The sequence below is a fragment of the Necator americanus genome, chromosome IV (assembly GCF_031761385.1).
Source record: "Necator americanus strain Aroian chromosome IV, whole genome shotgun sequence".
In the NCBI taxonomy this organism is placed as follows: Eukaryota; Metazoa; Nematoda; class Chromadorea; order Rhabditida; family Ancylostomatidae; genus Necator; species Necator americanus.
The window spans coordinates 33,205,807-33,227,895 of NC_087374.1; the positions used below are offsets into that span (position 1 = coordinate 33,205,807).

The window sequence follows — 22,089 nt, forward strand, 5'->3', positions numbered from 1 at the left end:
CTATGCAGTTTCCCAAAACTTTAGAAATTTTCTCCACGAGTTATTTTAGAAATTAGATCTTGAGGAACTTCATTGCACTCATTGTTGAAGCCTCTGAAAATAAACGCTATCCCTGACAGTTTCTCAAATTTTCTCTGAATTTTTCCAGACATGGATAAATACTCGAATACTTACTCCAATCCACTACTCCACTACTCCAACATATCCTTCTACCATTACTCCGCTCCAGAACAATTATCCGAAAGTTAGGACGGGTTCACCCTTAGAAAAAAATCGTGCAAAACACGAAAAAATGTTACAAAGAAATAGTTTTATATAAATAAAAGACTTCTGCAACACAGAATTACAAATGAAAAAATGTGTATAACAAAAAAAAATGAGGACATAAATAATATTTTAGAAATCATCAAACGAAGGGATTGCCGTCATGGGTAAGATGGTGCGGTGTGCGTGTAGTGGGACGTAATTTGGTAATAGAAAAAAAAGTGGAGAATGTCTAGAAACTCAGTTATTCGAAGAACACAATGAGCAACGCACGGAAAGGTGTTATGTGATTTTTTTTGTGGGTGGATGATTAGGTTGAAGCTTTCACTAGCAACAAATGAGGGAGAATCAAATCCGAGACTGAAATATATTGGATACTGCAAATGACGACATCATGTCAGACAGCTATATGATCGGATCTAAACCTACGTATATATTTTATCGACACCTTTACTTGTGTGCTTGTTGTACAGGAAATATGAGAACATAAAAATGCATGCGATGATAGGTTCTACTACTGTATATGTGGGCACGTGGTCAAGGAGAACTAACATCAACTCTGACATCGGCGTCAAGAAAGCTGAAAACTTGGTGCTAGACCTCTTCACCTAAGTACGGTAGCATGTATGTACAGTCAATGGCGATTATTATGGAGTATGCTAGCATCCATCTTCGAGAAGTAAAGTGCAACCAAATAAGGTTGCCAAAACTGCGACACTCTGAAGATTGCTGAAAGTTGCGTACAAACCCAGAATAGTCTACCATTGACTACATTGACGGGTATCGGGGTAATTCTAGGTAATTCTCTGACCTATGGAGCAAGTTGTGGACGATTTCAGACTGAAAAAAAGCACTCCAGACAAAGCCTCAACGAAAAAAAAACACCTTATACACCGGAAAAGTTAAGAACAATGAAACGAACGACGATTAGTCAAATCCCCACAAGCTGGACGATAATGTTCAATATACGTAATACGGCTAGAACGTAGCAATTACATTATTCTGCACTATGTACAAGCGCAGATTATTCACTATATAAAGACTATATTAACGAATAGTCGAATGATAGAGCGTACTCGAACGCTATTCGCCCTAAACCTAACTATTTATAAAAGCGAGCTTGAACGAGCGACAATCATCGATGATTCGGAAAGCAATATGAGGCCGGATAGGGTAAATGAGTCAATAGCTAAGTATCTGTACATTGATGAGGGAAGAGGCTGGGACGGAGAAGAAGCTGCCGCAGCATTCCAACAAAGCGTCAGTGTCATAGTTTTAGTCTCCAACAAGCGCAAACATCTGGGATCAGCTCGCATCTGGTCATCCGTACCCCATCTTCACTCCAGCACTCAACAAACAGACACAACGTGTTCCTGCGGTACGTTCCTTGAATTCTACGGAAAATACACGTGTTGCAGATTACTCACGAAAAAAAAAATTGAAAAAAATCCAATAAGACTAGACAAAGCGAAAGGTCATGCGCATACTACGGACTAGCTCGATATGTGGATATGTCACCAACGACGAGAGTTAGGCGCTGACAGGGGGAGAATACAGGGAGCAAGAAAAATAGGGCAACACTAAGACGCAGAAATATGGAAAGATACGGTACGCGTTTGTAAATCTATATATTTGTGGTATGGTGTATGGCATGACAAGGCGATGAATCGGTATTCAGGGCACGTCACCAGCCAGCGCAACGCTTATGCATCTGGTCCGTTACGCGCACGCGGTTGTGGTGAGGATGACGGCGACTGAGCGGGTGGCGTCGCCATCGACGGTGGCATACGTTCGTTCATCTGATCCAGTCGTTTCGCTTCCGCAAATGATTGGATTCGATGGCCCGGTTGTACTCCTGAGAGGGCTGAAAAGAAACAAGGATTAAAACTGATCGTTTAGGTTTGAGGTGAGTTAACATTTTCATCCTGACGAGTTCATCAACAGTCAGAATTGTTCTTCTTGATAGTAGACCATTAAACAACAGTTCTAATGTTTAGCAACACAAATTAACTTTAAATGTTTTAGTATGAAATTTGTTACAGCTATTTCCCCATAAACATTCCCTATTTCTCTTAATTTTGTTTTTTTTTTCAATTCAAATGTGTCTACGCCAATTCAATCAACTCACTTGTACCCGTTTTCACTTCGTTGTCGAGAACACCTGCTTTGAGAGCAACCCCACATCACTACAGTTGTGAAAAAAACCCAAAGTCCCATAAGAGATTGAAAACATTTCTCAAAAGATGTACATATAGATACGGAAAAATTCCATACGTCATTCTTGAAAATTTGCCACCTCGGCAAATTTTTGTTTTATTTTAACCTTTCTCTTCATTCCTCATTTCCTTGCTTCAAAAACTGATGATAAAACCTGCAATGCGTAGATGTGCTACTTCTCGATCAATTTCTTTTTCTTAAGCAAGAATAGAGTTGACATTCTCGGATCAAAAGCTAACATCAATATGAGGAACACTATCACATTCTTTGCCAATGAAGTAATCTTCTAACATTCCCGAACGTAAATCTCGCTTCCGTTTCTTCGGAATTTTCTTTTTATTTCACCCTCTCGGAAATGTAACATCAGCAGCTATCAAGATGAAGAACACTGACTTGAGTAAAACTCAGTAGCCGTCTATGACCGCCACAAAGGCAGCACAAAGTCACTATTACTTGTTCAATACAAACTGTCTCCTGACTAAACATCAACCTACTCTCGACAAGCGCCGATTTTCCTCCAGACAGAATACCTTGTGGAAGTTTTCCTCCCGGATTCAGGCCCTTGAGTTGCAGCACCGTCTCGCTCTCGTGTCTTCAAAAATATACTACTAGCCGTTTATGGCAGAACGTTTTTTTTTCTTCCAAAACTCAGCCAAAAAAAATCCCCCCAAAAGCACATTGAGAGAAATACAGTAATGTTAATAGTAGGAACACCGTGCATAACAGTGTTGTTGTTGTTGATGTTGTTGTATCACACCAGAGCGGACAGGCGCAGCACACCCCAAAGAAATTAACAAGTCAACATTGGGTTAGGTCCAGGAAGAAAACGGACAGAAATGCGAAATCAAACGATTATGTAGGTGAGGGTAGGGGCGCTTGTCGGAGCGACGACATCATGAAGATGCACCTACCCTCTTGTACTCCACGTCTACCCTCGTTAAGTATGCCCAACGGCAGCGTTCCTGTTGGTGTGAGGCCTTTAAGCGCCAAAACAGTCTCGCTTTCTTCTCTGAAATTCGATGTGAAGACCATGCTACACACAATGAACACACACATACACGACCCTATTAGCTGCTAAGGATATTCGTTAAGTGTGGCTGGCTTTTTTTCGATAATTTAAACCGACATGTTTCAAAAACTTTCGTTTCGAGTGAACACAAAAAAGGCGGATTCAGCTTCTTAGTGACGAGAAGTTCGGGCAAAAAAATATTTTACACCTAATTCTAAAGTATACATGCCCCGTCCACAAGCAACAAAACGCCTTCAAGCAGATACAGCGAGCACATCATTAAGAAAGTGTGCACGCATCAACATAATTAACGTTAGACCTTTGTGTATACATTAAAGCTGTAACTCTTAGATTAATGTTAGAGTCGAGCCTGTTAGATTCAACATGTTAAGGAAGGTTTCAGCTTAAGGTGAACACCTAAACATGGGAATTTTCACAGCTACAAAACCCCCGTCATTAAGCCCAAGTATGGAAGCGCTGACACAGCAAACACATTTTAATCAAGGGTAACAAGTAAAGAATAGACAAATGAAAAGCGCATACCTGAGAACAGAGAAAGCACGCGCCATTTTGCCTATAGCTCGAATCTTGTGTCGGATGACCTCCTTCCGTGCCGATGGGACTCCACCTGAAATTGATCACAAGTCGAAAACTTCTCTGCTGTTCCGACAACCTCGGTTCAGTCTGACGTGCGCATTTCTCGGGGCATTCAAACGCATACTCGGTTCAAGCGTTACATCAGTGATGATTGATGGATTGATTCGGTTAGCTCAAGCTGCAGTGAAGGGTTGCCTTTCAGCTATGGATTTGTATAGAAGCTCTTGAACTTAAAAGCTAAAAATTACAGAAAAAAAACCAATGAAAAAATACGTCATCAGATAATCAGCAGCCTCGAGATACTAAAGATGTTCAATAGTAAGTTCACGATCATAGGTGCGATAGGGGAGGAGAGAGACCCTCTTCAGGTGAAGGGAGCCTGGCTAATGGGGTGTAGCTCAAATGAAGGGGTCCCTTCGCCAACTGTACAAAAGTGAAGGTGGTCGGAGCACCGGCTCCGACTATCACATCTACGTTCACGATCATAACGAAATGATTTCTCAGCTTATTGTTGCTTTTTCACCTCATCATGCATGCAAAAAGGAATTGGCAAGAAGGGAATTCACACGAAAGAGTCACTCCAAACGGTCGCACATCAAGCTACATCAAACAATTGATTCACAATCAATCGATAAAAAAGACAGCTGAACTTCTACTGGTTCCCCCTTTATCTTGAAAAGGACCATATTCTGAACCCTGTAGCATTTTACTTCTGCCGTTTTCATCTTTATTGATATCTAGTAGCGATCTACTAAATATCGTCAATAATAAGACTATAGTCAGTCAATCCTAATCTGATCTCCTATGAGAATCAACAATAAACGCCCAAGTTTATCCCTGTACGGGGGATTTCTGGCTCGAGCAGCGCTACAGCTGAAAAAAACTACCCTAGAAGAAAGAATGGGCTCCACACTTGTACTTTACCAGAAAATTTGGTAAGAAACTTACAAACTTTCCCTTGGATTCTTTTCGCAAAATGTTTGCCGTGATATACGCGTACGGTATGTAATTCGAAAAAGAATAATTTCATAAAGTATCGTCCAAATCTGATTAATCCGCAGATAATCTGATGACAGTACTAAATTCATGAGCCACTTTCAAAACCATAGCTCCTTTTTCTCAGCTGACATAACGCTTGAATTTCGGAGCATACTCAAACATTAGTGCCGTGTCGTTTACACACAACAAGGGAGAATCGCCAAAATCAGAGAGATCAACTAAGTACCACGAAAACCGCCACGAACTCGACGATGAACCGAGGTTGGTTTATGGAATAGAAAGAGACTGACTGGCATCAAAATAAAAATCAGAAAACACTGCAGTTAACTACAAATCCCGACCAACTGAATACATGGAAAGACTGAAAATCGAAAGGAAAAAACCACTAGCACTAGATGCGGCTATATATGGAAGGCAAAACTCGACGGTGGCCACGAAAGCGGTGTGTCAAGGTGTGGATGGCAAAAACAACGGGCTGGCTTGATTAAAAAAAACAATAAAGAAAACTGGCAGCAAATGGACAACAGGGAATGGGGGACGACGAATGAATGGCTCAATGTGCGAAACAACAAGTACGGGTCCACTGGTGGTACGTTCAAGTGCAAAGAGAGCCGTACTTACTGTGCGGGACCAATTAGTACGACTTCCTTTTACTACTAACCAACAGTGTTTTGCGGCGGCGGTCAAATGGCGGTCGGTGAACAGGACGAATACATCAGACGGACGCATCAAACAGCATGCTTGTCGCCAGCTATCATGCAGTAATAGAAAATTTCGTGTAGGCACAACTCATAGTGAATTGCAGGTTAGCTTCTCGATAATTCACTTCTACTGTTCTCAAGTGCATCAGAAGTTCTTAGTGGTCAGAATCACTGGGTCAGGTGAAGTAAAATTTCCACAACGACACATGCAAGTGTCAAATGTTCCTTGAATCACCTTTGTGAATTTTTCGAACGGTAGGTGAACATAATAAATTTTTGAATGATATTCTCTTCTCCTATACGTGTTGAAAAAGTCTTGGCTATGGAAAAAGAGGTAAGAGCAGCAGATTTCAAATGCTCATTATCCATCGCGATCTGGTGCCATACGAAAGATCCATAGGGTTTTTGATCTTTTCACTCTCAAGAAAATGTTTCCTAGATTTCTAAAAAATAGGAAATCATAAAAGATAAGCAATACATCCCTGATCCCCCAATTAAATGTGGAACTTTAGCTGCACTGAGAAAGAACAGAAATGCTGAATTATAAAAATTGTCAGGTGACATAAGAACTGAACGTTTTCACACAAGAAATAAAATCAAAAGTTTCGCAAAATCTCTGGAATCTAGTTCAATTAAGAAGCCATTCATTCGATAACCCACATCAAGCATTACTTCACGATCCGATTGTCTGCCAAAATTCTCGTCATACATAGGGACAAACAGCAATTAACATTGAGAATCACACATGCTTTGTTAATAACACCGCACACAAGCTCAAGTTAGCTCACTTTATCCAGTACGACAACTGGACGCGTATAAATGTCAGCTCAATGAGAAGCTAGCTACTGCTTGAGCAGCTGATCTGGTTTTTATGATTTATACGCGCTCAGAAGCCGATCTGGATGTGTAGCGCTACAAAATATATGTACTTACCGTCGCCGCCTGAGATAGCATGAAAACAGTGAAATTAGATGAGATGTGGTGTACGATCAACAAATTTGTGTTGGTATACTATACTTCACACTCACATATCATCATATTACTATCATAAGGATTTAGTGTGTTGGTTTAGACAAAAGATGCTCACAGGAAATGAAAGACAAACGCGCTGGTTAGAATTGTGGTGGGAATTTTTTGGACACGGTGCCGATAGGAATATTTTTCTTGAAAACGAGAAAATGTCGTTTTTTTCAAACTCCATTCAGTCAAATTGCTCCTAAATCCCCAAGATCCTATAGCTGTTTTAGGAAATGTTTGTATGTTCCTGTATGTGTGTATTTTCTCATGACTCTATCCATAGAATTTAAGTAAACAGTTGATTTGATTAACAGAAATCTGTTACCAAAGGAAAACGTTGTGTAGTAAAAGATAAAATAGACCATATAAACCTCAATTAGTGAGGTAGAAAATTAAGTTACGACATCCTATTCGCGAACGGAAGCAATGCAGTTTTAGTGCAAATTGGAGTGCACACAAAATATTTTGTTTTTGATTTTTTACTTGTCAAAAACTAATCCAAATCGCGCAACAACAAAAAAAGGCAGCTTCCTCTACATCAAATAACTGTTATGTTGCTCACTGGCTTGATTTTTAAAAGTTGTGGCTTCTGAGCCCAAAGTTACGTCCATTAACCATCATGGCACCGTGCCAAAAATATTCCCTCGATCATAGAATTATCGTATTGTTTGTTGTTGACTAAAACATTGATGGAAAAAGGGAAGATGCATGACGACCAGCACATCAACCCCCTTGAATGAGCATGCCGAAAAAACCAGAACTGACACGCCTAGGACCGCCTACAAGTAAGTGGTGGTAGAAATAGGAAATGTACAGACGAACAGCACGTTTCTACCTAACATTGTACGGGATAGGACAGGGAGAGGAAGATGACAAATTGTAGATGACAGATTTAGGAGAAAGCCAGACAGCAGGTAAGGAACAATTTACAAAAAAGATGACAACCTAATCGGATTGTCTTCGTTTTTGTTAATTGTTAAACGGCTTGGATTTCCAAAGTCATGGGATTTTTTTTTTTTGTCGCTAAGAATCAGGATGGAAATGGACTGACAATCAGCAACTGGTTGTCTTGAGCTCTTTTTTTCTTGATCGAGAGAAATCTTTTTTTTTTTAATTTGGGCACTACCACCTACAGTGATAAAAAGAGTTGTGAATGGGAGTTCTACGGAGAAAAATTCACTTTAAATACGTTAAACTTGCAAATTTTCGGCGCCGGATGAAGCACTCCTACGCGCTGCAAAGAACACCTAATCAGACTAAAACTAAATTTCAAGGCATAAATTACTAGTAAGAAAAGAAGAATGTGAAATGAAGGAGTACATTTCCATCCCTTGGAAACACGCTTATCGCTCTATAGCGCCACATATTCATCATTTTAAGCGGCAGCTTGACATATTCTCCCAGGAGTAGGCGCTAGATGTAAGCATCCCATTATGAAGGAAGCTGGCTTAGCGGATAACTTATGGCCGTTCCCTCTCTCTGTTCATCTCGAAAAAGAAAACAGCCCATGGCAAAAACGTTCCTACGGGAATTCGATCTGCCTTGATGGCTCAAGGGCAATCTAAGATATCTTTCTTTTTAAAAAAAAAGCATGGCATTGTTGCCCCAAACGTCATCATAGTCCACAAATTTTATAGCACAAAGAAGCTCCCCAACTGGAGCAACTTCCAGCCAGTCTTAGAAGCAGCTTTACAAAAAATACCAAATCAATTCATTATTCGAGAAGAAAAAGATTAAACATTATCTTCTGATGCCCTGAGCTCTTCAACGACAACCAGTTACTGATTTCATTTAAAGAGAACCTAATCGCGCTGTGATGGGTAGGAATCTACTCTAAAGAGAGATGTTAGACGAATTAAATTTGAAAAACGAAAATTAAAAGAAAGATAAAATGCGTAACAAGTAATTCCAAACAGCGCACCTTCGAAAGTGTCATCTCCGTCGGCCATTAACTCGTCATCCGAGCAAATATTCAAAATATGCACGAGCATCTCCGTTACTATAACGAACAGAAAATATGGAGATAGACTGGGATTTCCTTTCCACACACCCACCTTTCTCACCAACAAACGGCAGTGACCAAGTAAACACGTCCATAAAGTTCGGCAACCAGTACGGATGCGGGCTACAGTTGAACTGTCGAATGTTCATCACATTGTTTTCATATTTCAGGATGGCCGCTACAAGAAAATTACAAATCAAGTAGAGCTGTACCACAAACAGTAAAGAAGTCTAATACTACGATTTATTGAGGTTGATTAACTACCAGATAAGAAAGGAATTATTTTGTCTGCGATCACAGAAAACTACTTTGGCATGGAATTTGGCTGTGTACACACAATAAGACAGACCACCAATCACGGTGGAATTCTGGAGATTTCAGCCAATCATCCTCTTGAATATCTTGAATATGTTTATATTTCCTCTTTATTTTTCCCCTACAGGATTGTTATCGTCTCAAATCACATATGGAGTTTTATAGAGTGGCCATAGAAGAAAAGGAAATTTGAAATTCCTACAGTGATCACATGTTAGCGGCTCAAGAAAAATATTAATGCCTACACCTATAATAGAGAAAGTGGCAAGTTAGTAACTAAGAATAAATTCTACTACAAAATCCTCGTCGGTCAGAGGACTTTGAGTCTTTGGTCAGAAAACCTGTTTTGCCCAATTTATCTATTAAAAAAAACCCCTATGCTTAGTCAAAGCACAGCTTAGAAGAATCAAAGATGAAAACAATAAACTTAGCAAATATACCTTTGTTGTTATATACATCGAGATAATTTGGAGCACTAAATATAGTTATGAGTGAAGGAAATCCCGTCGCTTGCGATTTTCGGTACATTCGATACCTAAACGAGGTTTCCTGGATAAGACAAAGATGAGGGAGGGAAAAACTCATTTCGTCATCACTATTTCACGTAGGATAAAAAAAAAGAATAATTTATATCTCATCTCACCCCGCATCCTGCGCCTCATGGGCACGAATTATAGACAAGAGATTGTTGTGTTGAAGAAAGTCACAGCATGCAGCGTAACTGGAACAGTTCAAGCATTATTAAAAAATTTCTGGGAAACAAAATCAGCTGATGTTCAAACAAAACCAAGTGCGGTCAAGAGAGAACCGAATTGGAAAGGATTTGCATCTTTCTGGAAATTTTTTTTTCAAGAAAAATGTAGCGCTAGAGGTTTTAAGAGATTTAATACTACCGAAATAAAATAAGGAACAGGTGCTTCCAGAGATCCCAGTCTTGTTCCGAGCTGCAAATTCCGAGAGACTCAAACAATCTAGAAGGCAAAACCAACTTGTACGGATCCTGCATTTTGAACGTTTTGAGAAAGAACAGCCCTCCGTAGGTATCTTCGCTTATATTTCTGAGTATTGGCAGCTCAATGCGATTTTAAAGCTATGACTTCGAAAAGGAAAAGTGCACAGTTGTCGCGTCTTGTGTTGTGAGAGATCCTGGGAAACCATTATTCGAAATCGATTAAGCTGGTTGGTCTCTGGATCAGTTGGAGAGGGTGAGTCCACCATGGGTGAATCCACTATCTTTCACTACCGTCTGAAGATGCGGACCGTCACAACGAACTGGCACCAATAAATCATCACTTTATTGTTTCCATTTGACCTATGCTTTTCGTTGTCCATGCATTTGTTGTTCCGACCATGTATTTGTTTTGATGTCATATTAAGTATACGTCATCTGTAACTTTGTAAGGACATGGAACTTGTAATATTACTTGTAACATGGCTTATCCGTAAGGCCGGACACCCATAGTGAAGGAACGAGACGTGATTAACAGATGTAGCCCAAGGCCCTCAGGACGGAGATGGGGCAAGCCTTGGCCACGCGCTTATATGGAGCAGCAGAGGCTAGGCATGATACTGGTCTAGCCCAGAGCAATTCTCTTTAGATCCGGAAAGTCTTTGTCGGGGTATGGCCACCGAGCGTCGTGCCCGCTGCTACTTCTGCAACGGACAAGCGACACGACAGCAGTTGCCCCAAAACTAGCGATAAAACTCCCAAAACACTCGAACTGCACCCAAGAAAAAAATTGTCGCATGTCTGTCTTACGACCAAAGTTAGGTAACGGGCAGATTTATTGCTCATCTTGTGTGTGTCATTTTCAAATTTTATGTTTTTGGAGCTTTTAACGAAGCAATTGATGAGTAGCAAAACTAGGAAAATCTGATAAAGTCCGCATTGTAGGTCCTGCAACTTTCCTTCCTTCAGAAGAAATTTTCTTCCAACTTGAAATTGATCGAAAATTTTGATCAAGAGGTCTCTCAATTTGCACTTTCTTTTAGCCCAGTTGAATCACATTAGAAATTCGTGATCGCCCATTTAGCCAGCGCAATCGCCTCTATTATTTTTAAGTTGGCACAGTCCTAGCATACCAAAGATGAAGAGAATTGGCTCACCTATAGAAATACGAACATCCACGAACTGAGTTGTGGCTAAACTGTTCAGCATTTCTTTCGCTGCCGAAATCTTCAAGCGGATCTGACCACAAAAGATCGCACATCGGACCGAAGGCAGGAGGCTCCTTGAAGCGATCCAACTGCAATGAGCCAATATCATTTCGTAAGTCGTACGAAACGAATTCACCTCAGAAAACGCACAAAAGATCAAAATGAAAAAAGAGGAGTGCTGTTTATAGATTAAAAAATAATGAACGTACCCTCTTGATGTCATCCAACGTGTGAATCTCCGGTGAAAGCCCGCCATGCACACATAGGAACTGCTGGTTCATCAACGCCGCCAAAGGCAGAGCATCAAATGAATCCATACACGCATCGTAGACACGTTCCGAATATTTGATTTTACCTTAGAAAAAGAAAATCCTTTTTTTTCTGTTGTTCTTTTATGACATTAGCCGACTGCAATTCCGCATTGATACGCCCTTTTTCATGTTCGTCCTTATAATTAGTCCTTATTTTGTTCTAGTGTGATTAGCCGTTCAAGGATAGCAAAGTCTTCCGCTCCGAGGTCCCCCACTCCCACCCGTTCCGCCAGAGCCACTGGCAAACTCGTCCGTTTTTGATTACGTTGGTCACCCAAACACTGGTTTTCGTTTATTTGTAGCGTTCTGGGTCCGGGAAAAGGATCTCGCGTGAGGATTTTCTCACATTCTGTAACAGGAGAATGACCGTCAACTTATCACACTGTGCTATGAAGGGCCAACTTTTCTGTACATAACTTTGGCGAAATTCTAGAGCTTTGCTCTTTCTTGTTTCTGTTTTTTGTTTTCTCGCACACTTATGAGTGTTTTCAAATAAATAAATAAATAAATAAATAAATAAATAAATAAATAAATAGGTTGAAAAATTGCCATTGTCTAATTTGTACTTACTAAACTAGGCACTAAACAAGCGTAAATAAATAAAAAAGAATATTTCTAAGCATTTTAAAGGTTATTTAAGCTAAGTAAGGGCGGGTGCAGCGGGAAAATCTGTTATGGCTGTGTATGGATGTAGTGGGGAGGTGTGAAATATGTAAGTGCGCTTTGATAATTTTAGATCTGTAGTATTCGTTATTCTATTTATAAAAATAATATTTCTGACTGGTGTTTAAAAACGGGAAAAATTCTAAGAATAATTTTTAATCGACAAGAGAATGTGGGTTGGATAAAGGTCTTGTAAACTACTTCAACTACAGTGCTTCCCTATGAGATATCTAATTTTTGTAGAATTTAGAAACAGATGAAGTGTACATTCCCAAGCAAAACTAGAAGGAATTTCATTCCATTTTCTAAGAAAATTCCAGAATATAAATCGCTCACATTAAAAAAAGAGCAGGTTAAAATTAGTGGTAGTGTCCGATCAAAATTCTTCCTGGAAAACTATTTTTCGAGTTTTATTGCACTCGTATGATTTACATCTAACCCCTTATAGCGATTGCATTTCACAAAACGCGTAGCCAATGCGGTCAGGATGCCGCTGTTGTCAAGGCGACATCTGGTGGCAAAGGCTAATCACACCACATATGACGTTATAGCAATATCCTGAGCATCAGCTACGTCGTCCCGACTACGCTACGATAATACTTGCGTTTGTGTTCGAATAGGCAACATATTCAAAATAATAAAAAAAATCCACAGGAAAAATCGTTAAATGGTTCAACACTTCAAAGAAAAAGGAAGCAGGACGATACCCATCTCACTTATGTGTTTCTATATTTTTCGTGGGTGGATTAAAGCATTTCTAAAAAGTCCTCATATAAGGAGCAGTGCGATAGGAAAGTCCATTTCTTCGGATCTATAGTTGTAACGGTTAGCCGAGAATACGGTGACTAGACATTTTGGAAGTCTCAACAAAGCAAATTTAAGAAACTTGTTTCAGCAAAACGTATATGTTATACGATAAACTGTTTGCCAAGTTCTTATTTGTATGTCAACATCGTTTGTTTAGCGAACCGTAGTGAAAAAAAAAAGAAAAAAACACCCAAGAATACAATAACATGGAGTTATTTCGGTTCTTTGTTTCACTTCCTAATATTTCCAGTCTCATCGCCGTATCTCGATGTGATTTCCTCAACACAAGACCACGGATCGATGGGGAACAAATATTTTATGTATTTTTTTTAAATCGAAACCTGGCACAGCGACCCTCTTTCAAACTTTTGGAAGTCTAGACTAAAGAAAAAACCTCTTTTTTCTTCTCCAACCAGTTTTATCTTAAACACAAGAAATACTACGGTTTAAATTAGCCGTCTAACCCGCTGCGAGCAGAAATATGTGTGCCCTCGTGAGACTGCTATTGAAAAACACGTACTCTCGTAGTAATCATACCCATTTCGGGATGATTTTTGGTTTTTAGAAGTCGTTGCAGTTTGGGTTTATTGAAGACAGTGGCTAACTTGCACAATCGAGGTCAGGTTTTATGGAAAAGAATTCTCTTGCAAACTTTACAAGAAGGTGAATTCAAAAAGTTCAGTGGAGAGCATTAGCTCTTAATCACAATAGAATTTACATCTTTCATTTCCCTTCGCTGCATATTTTGTTTTTAAAAAATACTGCAGAATTTTAAAGTCACCGTATCTCAAAGATGTAAAAAAACAACAGACTGCAAGAAAAATCATCCAAAAATTAGCAGCAATTCATCGAAGAACTCTACCATCAATACATCACAACTTCTTGGATGTAGACACTACGCGCAGAAAAAAAAACGCAAAAATACAAAGTTTTTACTTCCAGAACTATTTTAACCCAAAAAATACATGTTCAGCGCTTAATCACCAACGTTAAATTTTTGTACCACCAAACGAAAAAGGGGGTTGTTCCCTGAATTCGTGGCGCCGCAAATTTGCTCCGTACACCGCCACCCCTAGTTTCCATTCAAACGGAACTAATTGAATCGAACGTGTAATAAGCTTTTCTGTTTAGCGTTATTAGCTGTCCTTGCGCTGCGACATTGGTGAGTGCTCATTCGTGCAGAAAAGACAAAAACTGGACGCATATTAGATGCATAAGATGATTAGCTCAATGACAGCAACGAGAGCGGGAGAGATACGACTCCCAGTGGTCGCCAAGAGCTACGATCAAAACTCGAATAGAATTGGATTCTCAAGAAAAAAAAAGAGAACAAAATGGAGGATATCAACTGTTATAGGGGTCTGCTGTGCGATTTTGTATGATAAACAAATTATGTGTTCTCATGGAAATTTCTTCGCATTTCAAACAAAAGTGAAAAAAAAGATGATAGGAACTCACATTCTTGTTTAAAAGTGAAATACTCGGTCAAATGGCGGCATTCATGATTTCCACGAAGCAGAAATAACGTGTTCGGATAACAAATCTTCAACGCCCACAAGTAGAGGACGCATTCGATCGAAAAATATCCTCGATCCACGTAATCTCCAAGGAATAAGTACTTAGTTGTGGCTGGAGATCCACCGACCTGGAGAATGTGTGCTCTAAGCAGAAGAACAGAGAAGAACTATATCAACAAGAAGGAAAGCCTAGAAATCTAAATAAAGTCATGGCTTGACCTACCTCAAATAATTTCATGAGGTCATAGAACTGTCCGTGAATGTCACCGCATACTGTGACCGGTGCTTCTATGTCTAGCATAGTTTTCTCTTGTCGAAACAATGCTGTACATTCCTGGATAATTCGAATAGCCGCGTCCTCTTCGATGCGACCCTCCTGAAAAGAATAATCAACTCTTACAATTTAATGGAAATTTCCATCTAAATCTCAATCTGAGAAGATTTTTTGGATCAAAATTGAATGAAGCATTGAGATTAATATCACTCGCTTCTCTTTGAGAAATTCTTATACGTCTTAAAACAACTGAAATGTGAAGAAACTAGTGGGAAATCTTTAGGACTTCCTTCAAAAATAAATATGAAGGAAAGGAAATATCACAGAACGTTGACGAACAGTTATAGCACGAAGGCATCACAGTTAAGAGGAATGAAGTCGTTACTGAACTCTGCTGCTGTTGAATAGAATGAAACAAAAAAAAAACTGTAATCTCTCCAAAAAGTATCTCTGCTCACCCATTAAAAAATTTGACTTCTAAAGCAAAACTATCAAAATTCTTTGCCGTCTAAATTGCATATTTATAATCCTTAAAATTTAAAAATATTTAAGAATCTAAAGTTCTAAGGCAAACGTTCTTTAGGAAACAATCCACAATACTTTAAATGAAACAAAAAACTAAACACTTGCTTTGATAAAATAATCTCTGAGTACATCATGGCGTGGTTTTCCTGTCCGCCGGTCGAACACTTGATCTACGTTGAGCCGGTCCGACACCGGATACTGAACACCTGAAAAAAGTAAATTCCGCTCATTTTCTCCGATGTTTCTTTTTTCTCCAAATTTTCCATTACAATGGACAACTACAATGGCTGACAGTTTGTACTTACAGCTGTCTCACACAATCTAACCCAATGTTTCTGACAACGACGAGAACAGCGGACGTGTTTTCGTCCGAAAAAGGACGAATATCTCAAACCTCAAGCAATTACATTGCAAAAACAATCCGCAATGAGGCGTTGAAGGGCTTAATGGAAACCTTCTTTCTTTTTTAAAAACGAGTACACAGTATAAAATATTCAATTTCTAAGAAATTGCACTGGGAAACAAGGAACTCCCACTCTCAGAAAAAAATTACAATATGCTCCTATGAGAAGAATAAGGTTTATATCAAAATGCTAATACATATGTTTACTGGGAACACACAGATATCCTCAATCCACGGGTTTTTTCAGTTTCACTCGTTTTTCAAACCTAATTTCAATTAACCTCAAAGAATTTTCGTTTCATATTCTTTCGAATAAAGTGCCAATATCTACCGGCTCATTTTTATCGTTCTTTATTTTTAGTGTTTAGTGTTCACAGTGTTTCAGAGCAATCTGGGAATTTTTTAGGATTGTGCTAGGTCAAAGAGCAAATGCTGAATCATTTTTACATTGAAGTTATTTTTCCAACTATTTTGCTGGATATCCCCTTTTAGGTGACTTTTATAAAACGTTTCCTACCATTGATCAATCAAAAAATTAAAATTATCAGTTCTAGAAACTCTAAAAATTCACAGAACTATTTGCAAAGGATTCCAATAAAAAAGAGAGAGAGAAAACCACTTTGAAAAATTAACAGATGACGAGTATGCATACTTCTTATGCGAGTAGTCAAGGAAATTGTAAAAATTTGTTGCATAAAATTTTGTAATTTTTTATCTAGCTCTGCAATGAATTCATACTCCCGTGAGAAGTGATGCTGATTTCTCGTTCATTTCAGCATTCACTATCATCATTTTCCGGGCCGACCGGCTAAGTGTTCGCGTCAGTGTCTTCTTATCGCTCCTTGACGCAAGATAAGACAAGCACTTACGCATTATGATCCTACAATTGCAACGGTGCTGGTAGTCAGCTTTCGTGCATCAAACATCAATTAATTAAAGACGAAGATAACCAACGATTCCGTAGGACATTTTTTTTGAGCGTGGGACAATATTCGATGTTGATGTTGAGGGACAATACATCAAAAATGTTTTATGAGGTATTCAAAGGCATCACCCCACGAGTCTGGGGTGGTAGGGGTTTCAGGTGTGTTATGGCTATACGGGGTCGTAGATTATGGGGAGGAGGGTGATTCCGTCCATTTCTTCCTAGTTCCTGTAAAAAACGGTCCGGAAGACGCGTGCACAAGGTTGGCGCGCTTCAATCGAACTCGTTGTAGAAAATAGCGCCCCGGAACACTCGAAGTCGCATCTTCCGGACCGGTTTTTACAGCAATGGAGAAAAAATGGACGAAATCACTCTTCTCTCCATAATCTACCTTTATTAATTTCGAAAAGTTCATAAGCATCAATAACTTTCGAAAAGCTTCCATGTTTTTCTACACAGCTAAATAAACGCTCTGAAATCTTCAGCCAAGTTCCGAATTCGACATTATTTATTATTTATTTATTTTTATTTAAAACTTGGCTATTAATTGAAAAATTCAAAAAAAAAAACCCACTTCTTTTTGCGACATGGTAAGACCGCGAAGTCGGGCATTTAGGCATAAAAAAACGTAGTCCCACGCAACAAATATGTGAAAAAAACGCCTTCGTTATCATTGTTTTAATTAGCACAAATCAGATTTTCAAAAAGCGAAGTAAAGAAAAAGAAAGGAGACTCAAATCACAAACGCAGCAGCTCTTCATATCTGGAGTGTTAGATTGTGGACAAACGTGGGAAAAACTGGCAACGAGATACAATCCTTCACATCATCTATGTACCCCTCTCCAAGTCCAGACCACGGCTTTCAGAGTGCTCATGATACGCTGAAGGAACCTATCACGATCGAACCATGTCCTCGCGTCAGAAGATGCTATGGTATCACATACTGAGTGAAGGTTTAGCGCTGTCGGTAACATAGGTGCGATAGGAAGAACCCGGACCCTCAGATGAAGGGGGTTCAGCTCATGGGGTGCAGCTCAAGTGAAGGGGGTTCTTTCGATAGCCGTCCTGAAGTGAAGTGGTAATTTCGCCAACCGTTTGAAAGTGAAGGAGGTCCTTTCTCCAACCGTTCAAAAGTGAAGGGGTCAGAGCACCGGCTCCGACTATCGCATCTATGGTCGGTAAGAGGTTCTGTTGTGACCGTACGATGATGATGATAGTTCGAAACCGCCCTAGTGCCAAGCATACTTTCCTTCCGAGGTCGACAAATTGATACCGAACTTGTCTGGAAGGATAAAAACAGTGTCTTCACACATCGGTTTGACTGAGACCCTCGCAAGTCATTGTAGGATTGCACGCGCATTCATGAGCCTCAAATGGTTCAGGATTAAAATCGAATGCGTAGGCGCATCCCCACAGGAACTTTTCAACTCTCTTCACTTTATCCTTTGTCCACTTTACCACATACTGAAAAAAGGCAGAAGAACGCCTTAGTAGAAGAAAAGACTCGTAAATTTAACAATGTGAATGATGAGGCGCGTAGGAGTCTCAGCTCTCTCAGTCTAGGTTCCTCAGTATTGTCTAAACTTTGATGTAGAAACACAAAAAAACTCTGTCATGTCATAGAGCTCCAATATTGCAAGATCATACCTACACAAAGTAAGATTTTAAGAAGAAACGGTAGTAGCGGAACATACACATTTGATTTGTTTGCTTTGCAACTTCGGTAATTCTACGAAGAAAATTTCTGCGACGCATAAAATGTACGGAAATTGAGTGCGGTTCAATTTCCGTTTCGTCCCTGAATGGTCGTTTTCATAAAACCGTTATGCCGGCATCGAACAAAGAGATGCAAATCATCAGTCAGCTAGCTTTCTGCTATTTTTAACTTGTCAATACTTTCTGAATATATTCCAAATGACGTGTAAAAACCTCCATGACACCTCTGAAACATGTTTTCTTGCACGGGAGAACTTCAAGATTCCTTTGGATAATCACAAGACGCTCAATTTCTGCTTCAAGACAATTTATAAGCACTGGGTTTCTGATGCTTGCTCCACTGCAGGTACACGAGGAAGTGATCGGCTTTGTTCTGAAGATATTACTTGCATAAACAGCTCATGCACTAGTTGCACGCGGCCAACCACTCTATTGACTGAGGGGACACAACCCCCGTAGGCTTGCCTCCTGGCATTACTGCCGCTAGCTAGCTGGATCCCTCCGCTTTGCCTCCTCCCTCCATCCACCCCCACTCTACGTCATCAATCGAGAGCAGCTACCCCCACCCTCCCGCTCGCTCGCCTCGTCGTCCGTCTGTCCGCTCCTACGTCCACTGCACAACACATCAATCGGAAAACGCGCATCATTTCAATTCGAGCACAATTTGCAACTGCAATCGCTCCGACAACTGCGAATGAAGGAATCGCATCGATTTTCGGCTAATAGCGTCCAGAACAAAAACCATTTTGAGGATGCAGAATAACTAGATGCGAGGAGAAAAGAATTTCCCATAGAAATAAGAAAAGAATCGTTAATAAGTTTGAATGGAGCAAGAATAAGAAGACTTTTCTTGCAGCATCATAATGTATATATATAAATGTTCAAAAATTTGCTACATAATAATCTCAAACATGAAGCTTTCGAAGAAAATAAAAAGCTGCTGAAGCTTAGAAGTTGTATAAATCTACATATAAAACGAATACTGAATAAAAAGAAAGGTGCTCTTCATAACAAAAAAAACTCACCCTAATTCCTAAAATAGAAAAAAGAGCATTCTCTAGAGCAAAAGATTACGATAAGTAAATGAAAATTTCACATCCTCCTATGTGGTCGATTTTGAAACAGCGATACTACTCGTCCTTCAACACTGAGTCAGGAAGTTTTGTTTTTAAAGGAGTCTTTATAAATCGTTTCGCGAACTGACTTCATTTATCCTTTTCAGCAATTCAAACAAAGTACATCTTTCATCGATTCTTGCTAATGTCTATGAGCTCTTTAGAATAATTTTCGAATTAATATAAAAGTCAGCTACGATATTTTGCAATGTCATTTATCCTTATCTTCATTGCCGACTTGATATGAAACCTATAACGGTTCATTGTGACAAACAAACATGACTGGAATTTTCCTTAAAATAGGGAAAATATGAAATCCCACGGAAAATGTAACAGCGGTGGACAAACATATTCGCCCCTTCTTCTGTTCGTTATATGCCAGCCCGAAGAAACCAATTTTCTCCAAACGAATTCTGCGCAACGAAAGAAACAAAACAGCGTATCGGCCGAACGCACGAAGCCTCATTTACCATTCCATAGCGCTCGCTCAGCCGCTCGATTCACGTTTGCAAATGACTAGCTTTAGCCAAAACATGACTGAATACGTGGAAAACGAATCCATTCATTTATCGAAGAGAAATGATTGACAAAGAGATTGGTTGGTACTCATTTAAAAAGCTGCACTTTTTTTTAACGTGCTTTGAAGCTTAAGCTGTAATATCTCAAGAAAAAAAAACATGCGGAAAGATACGCAATAATCTTCTCGAAAACCTCAACTAACCGTCATCAAACAGTTTTTACTGACAATATTTCTTATATTACATCCGATCCGGACCATTTAGAATTTCTCGTTATGAAAACCAGTTGGTAAGAATTCGCCTTAGACTAGTAGATAAGTTGCACGTAGCAACTGATCGATGTGCATAATTGCTTGAATACACTCGCACTCGGAATGCAACTGAAAAAAGGGAAATCCTACTTCGAAAGTATCTATAATGAACTTTCAGCACGAATTTATATTTGAATTATTTAATTACTTCAATTTAATTATTCAATTACGATCAATTATTCTCTAAAATATTAAACTGTCATTCGTTATTTTCATAACAACATACATAATTCATTTTGGCGAAATACCAAACACAATCATATATCTAAGCGAACACATTGGTCCAGTGATAAAGAGTGTATGAATTCCCCTCAATCACCGCAACGAACAAAAAACCAGCACACCAGATTCTTTCGCCAACCTTCTTCAACAAATTCGTTCAACCGTTAACGGCAGTTATTACTGGTATTGAAGGGGAAGAAATAAAAATCGTACACAGAAATGTATAAAAACTTCAATGTTCCATTGTACAACCGAAAAGAATGAACGTACTCTTCACAACGCGTTCTGTATACTGCTTTGTGTCCTTTGCAGCAGCTTGGGAGTTGTTCGAATTACCAGAGGTATCTGAAGCAAACATAACTAATATATACATCAATCATCGTGGATGTTCGCTGCACGCAGCGCCATAAGCCTGTCACTAGCAAGCAATGACTTGTTTCCGAGTTGCGAGAAAGTCAATTCGAACCTGATTAGACGGAAACTGAGAAGTAAAAATGTCGAGGAAAAAAAGATCTATGTTTACTTCCACCACCATATGATATACGAACTTTTAAAGAGTTTTTGTTTCAAGGTCCAAGTCCTATATGGGTTACTTTTTGAATCTATGAAATAAAACCAAAATGTAACAACTGAAGAAGATCGACCTATGTAGCAAATGACGTAAAAAATTGGAAACAATGTAAGTTAAAAGCAAAAGAAAGGTAGTATACTGAATATTGGAGGAATTTTCAATTGTTTGGAGATATACGTAATGATTAAAAGGGGACACTCAAAAACTACATTACACGCATGGCGAGTCCCACATAAGTATTTAAAAAACCACGGAAAGATGCAAACAGTTTTGTACAGACGGTTAAATAAATAACTAAATAAATAATCATAAACTCATACCATAAATTTCTTAGCCTGAGAAACTAAAGGAATAGGCAACTAGAAGTGATGAAAGTCCTACCATTTTGAGTAGCTGTCTCAAAAACTTCGTTCTATGGCTATTTTTGAACCTCTTTATTTCCGAAAAAAAAAGCATAAGTGTGGGTTCCAATGGTCGAAAGATGAGATTTGAGTTTGTCCGGAACAGCTGGTTCCAGATTAGTTGGGTTCTTGAAGACCAAATCAAATTTAAGTGAAGAATTTGGCTTTCTAGGTAAAAGAAATGAAGAGGGCGCTGTTTACTACATCGTTCAGCTTCAACTGAGGGAAATGAACATTGAATTTTACAAACACATATTCAAAATCCAAATAATATGAGAATACTATGTACCTTGCCCAGAGGAAGTAGAGGCCATTTGAAATCGTAGACGACGTTGACGAATTAGTTAAGGCCCGTGTGTTGAGGCGCTCTACCGCATACCACTCCCGGTCTCTCGCAATATAATCGGACACCAGCCTGAAACGCACGAGGATAACATGACCGAAGAAAAACTGCTGCACGGAAACAACTGACGAACGAATGAAAGAAATGACAGAACGTTGAAGTCCTAGCATGACCGTCAATAAATTAAAA

The 22,089-nt window shown here is 39.2% G+C and overlaps 1 protein-coding gene across 1 annotated transcript; it reads right to left on the reverse strand.

Annotated features, from left to right (window-relative positions):
* Positions 1–1,967: 1,967 nt before the first annotated feature.
* RB195_003534 (uncharacterized protein) lies at positions 1,968–21,871 on the reverse strand (the record flags this gene model as incomplete). Its single annotated transcript, XM_064201229.1, has 14 exons — positions 1,968–2,128; positions 3,393–3,490; positions 4,034–4,118; positions 8,726–8,803; positions 8,859–8,984; positions 9,562–9,656; positions 9,765–9,842; positions 11,228–11,367; positions 11,488–11,633; positions 14,518–14,704; positions 14,800–14,952; positions 15,481–15,581; positions 20,856–20,930; positions 21,847–21,871. 14 exons carry the CDS (start codon positions 21,869–21,871, stop codon positions 1,968–1,970), a joined length of 1,548 nt encoding a protein of 515 aa, XP_064057110.1.
* Between the last annotated feature and the right edge of the window lie 218 nt (positions 21,872–22,089).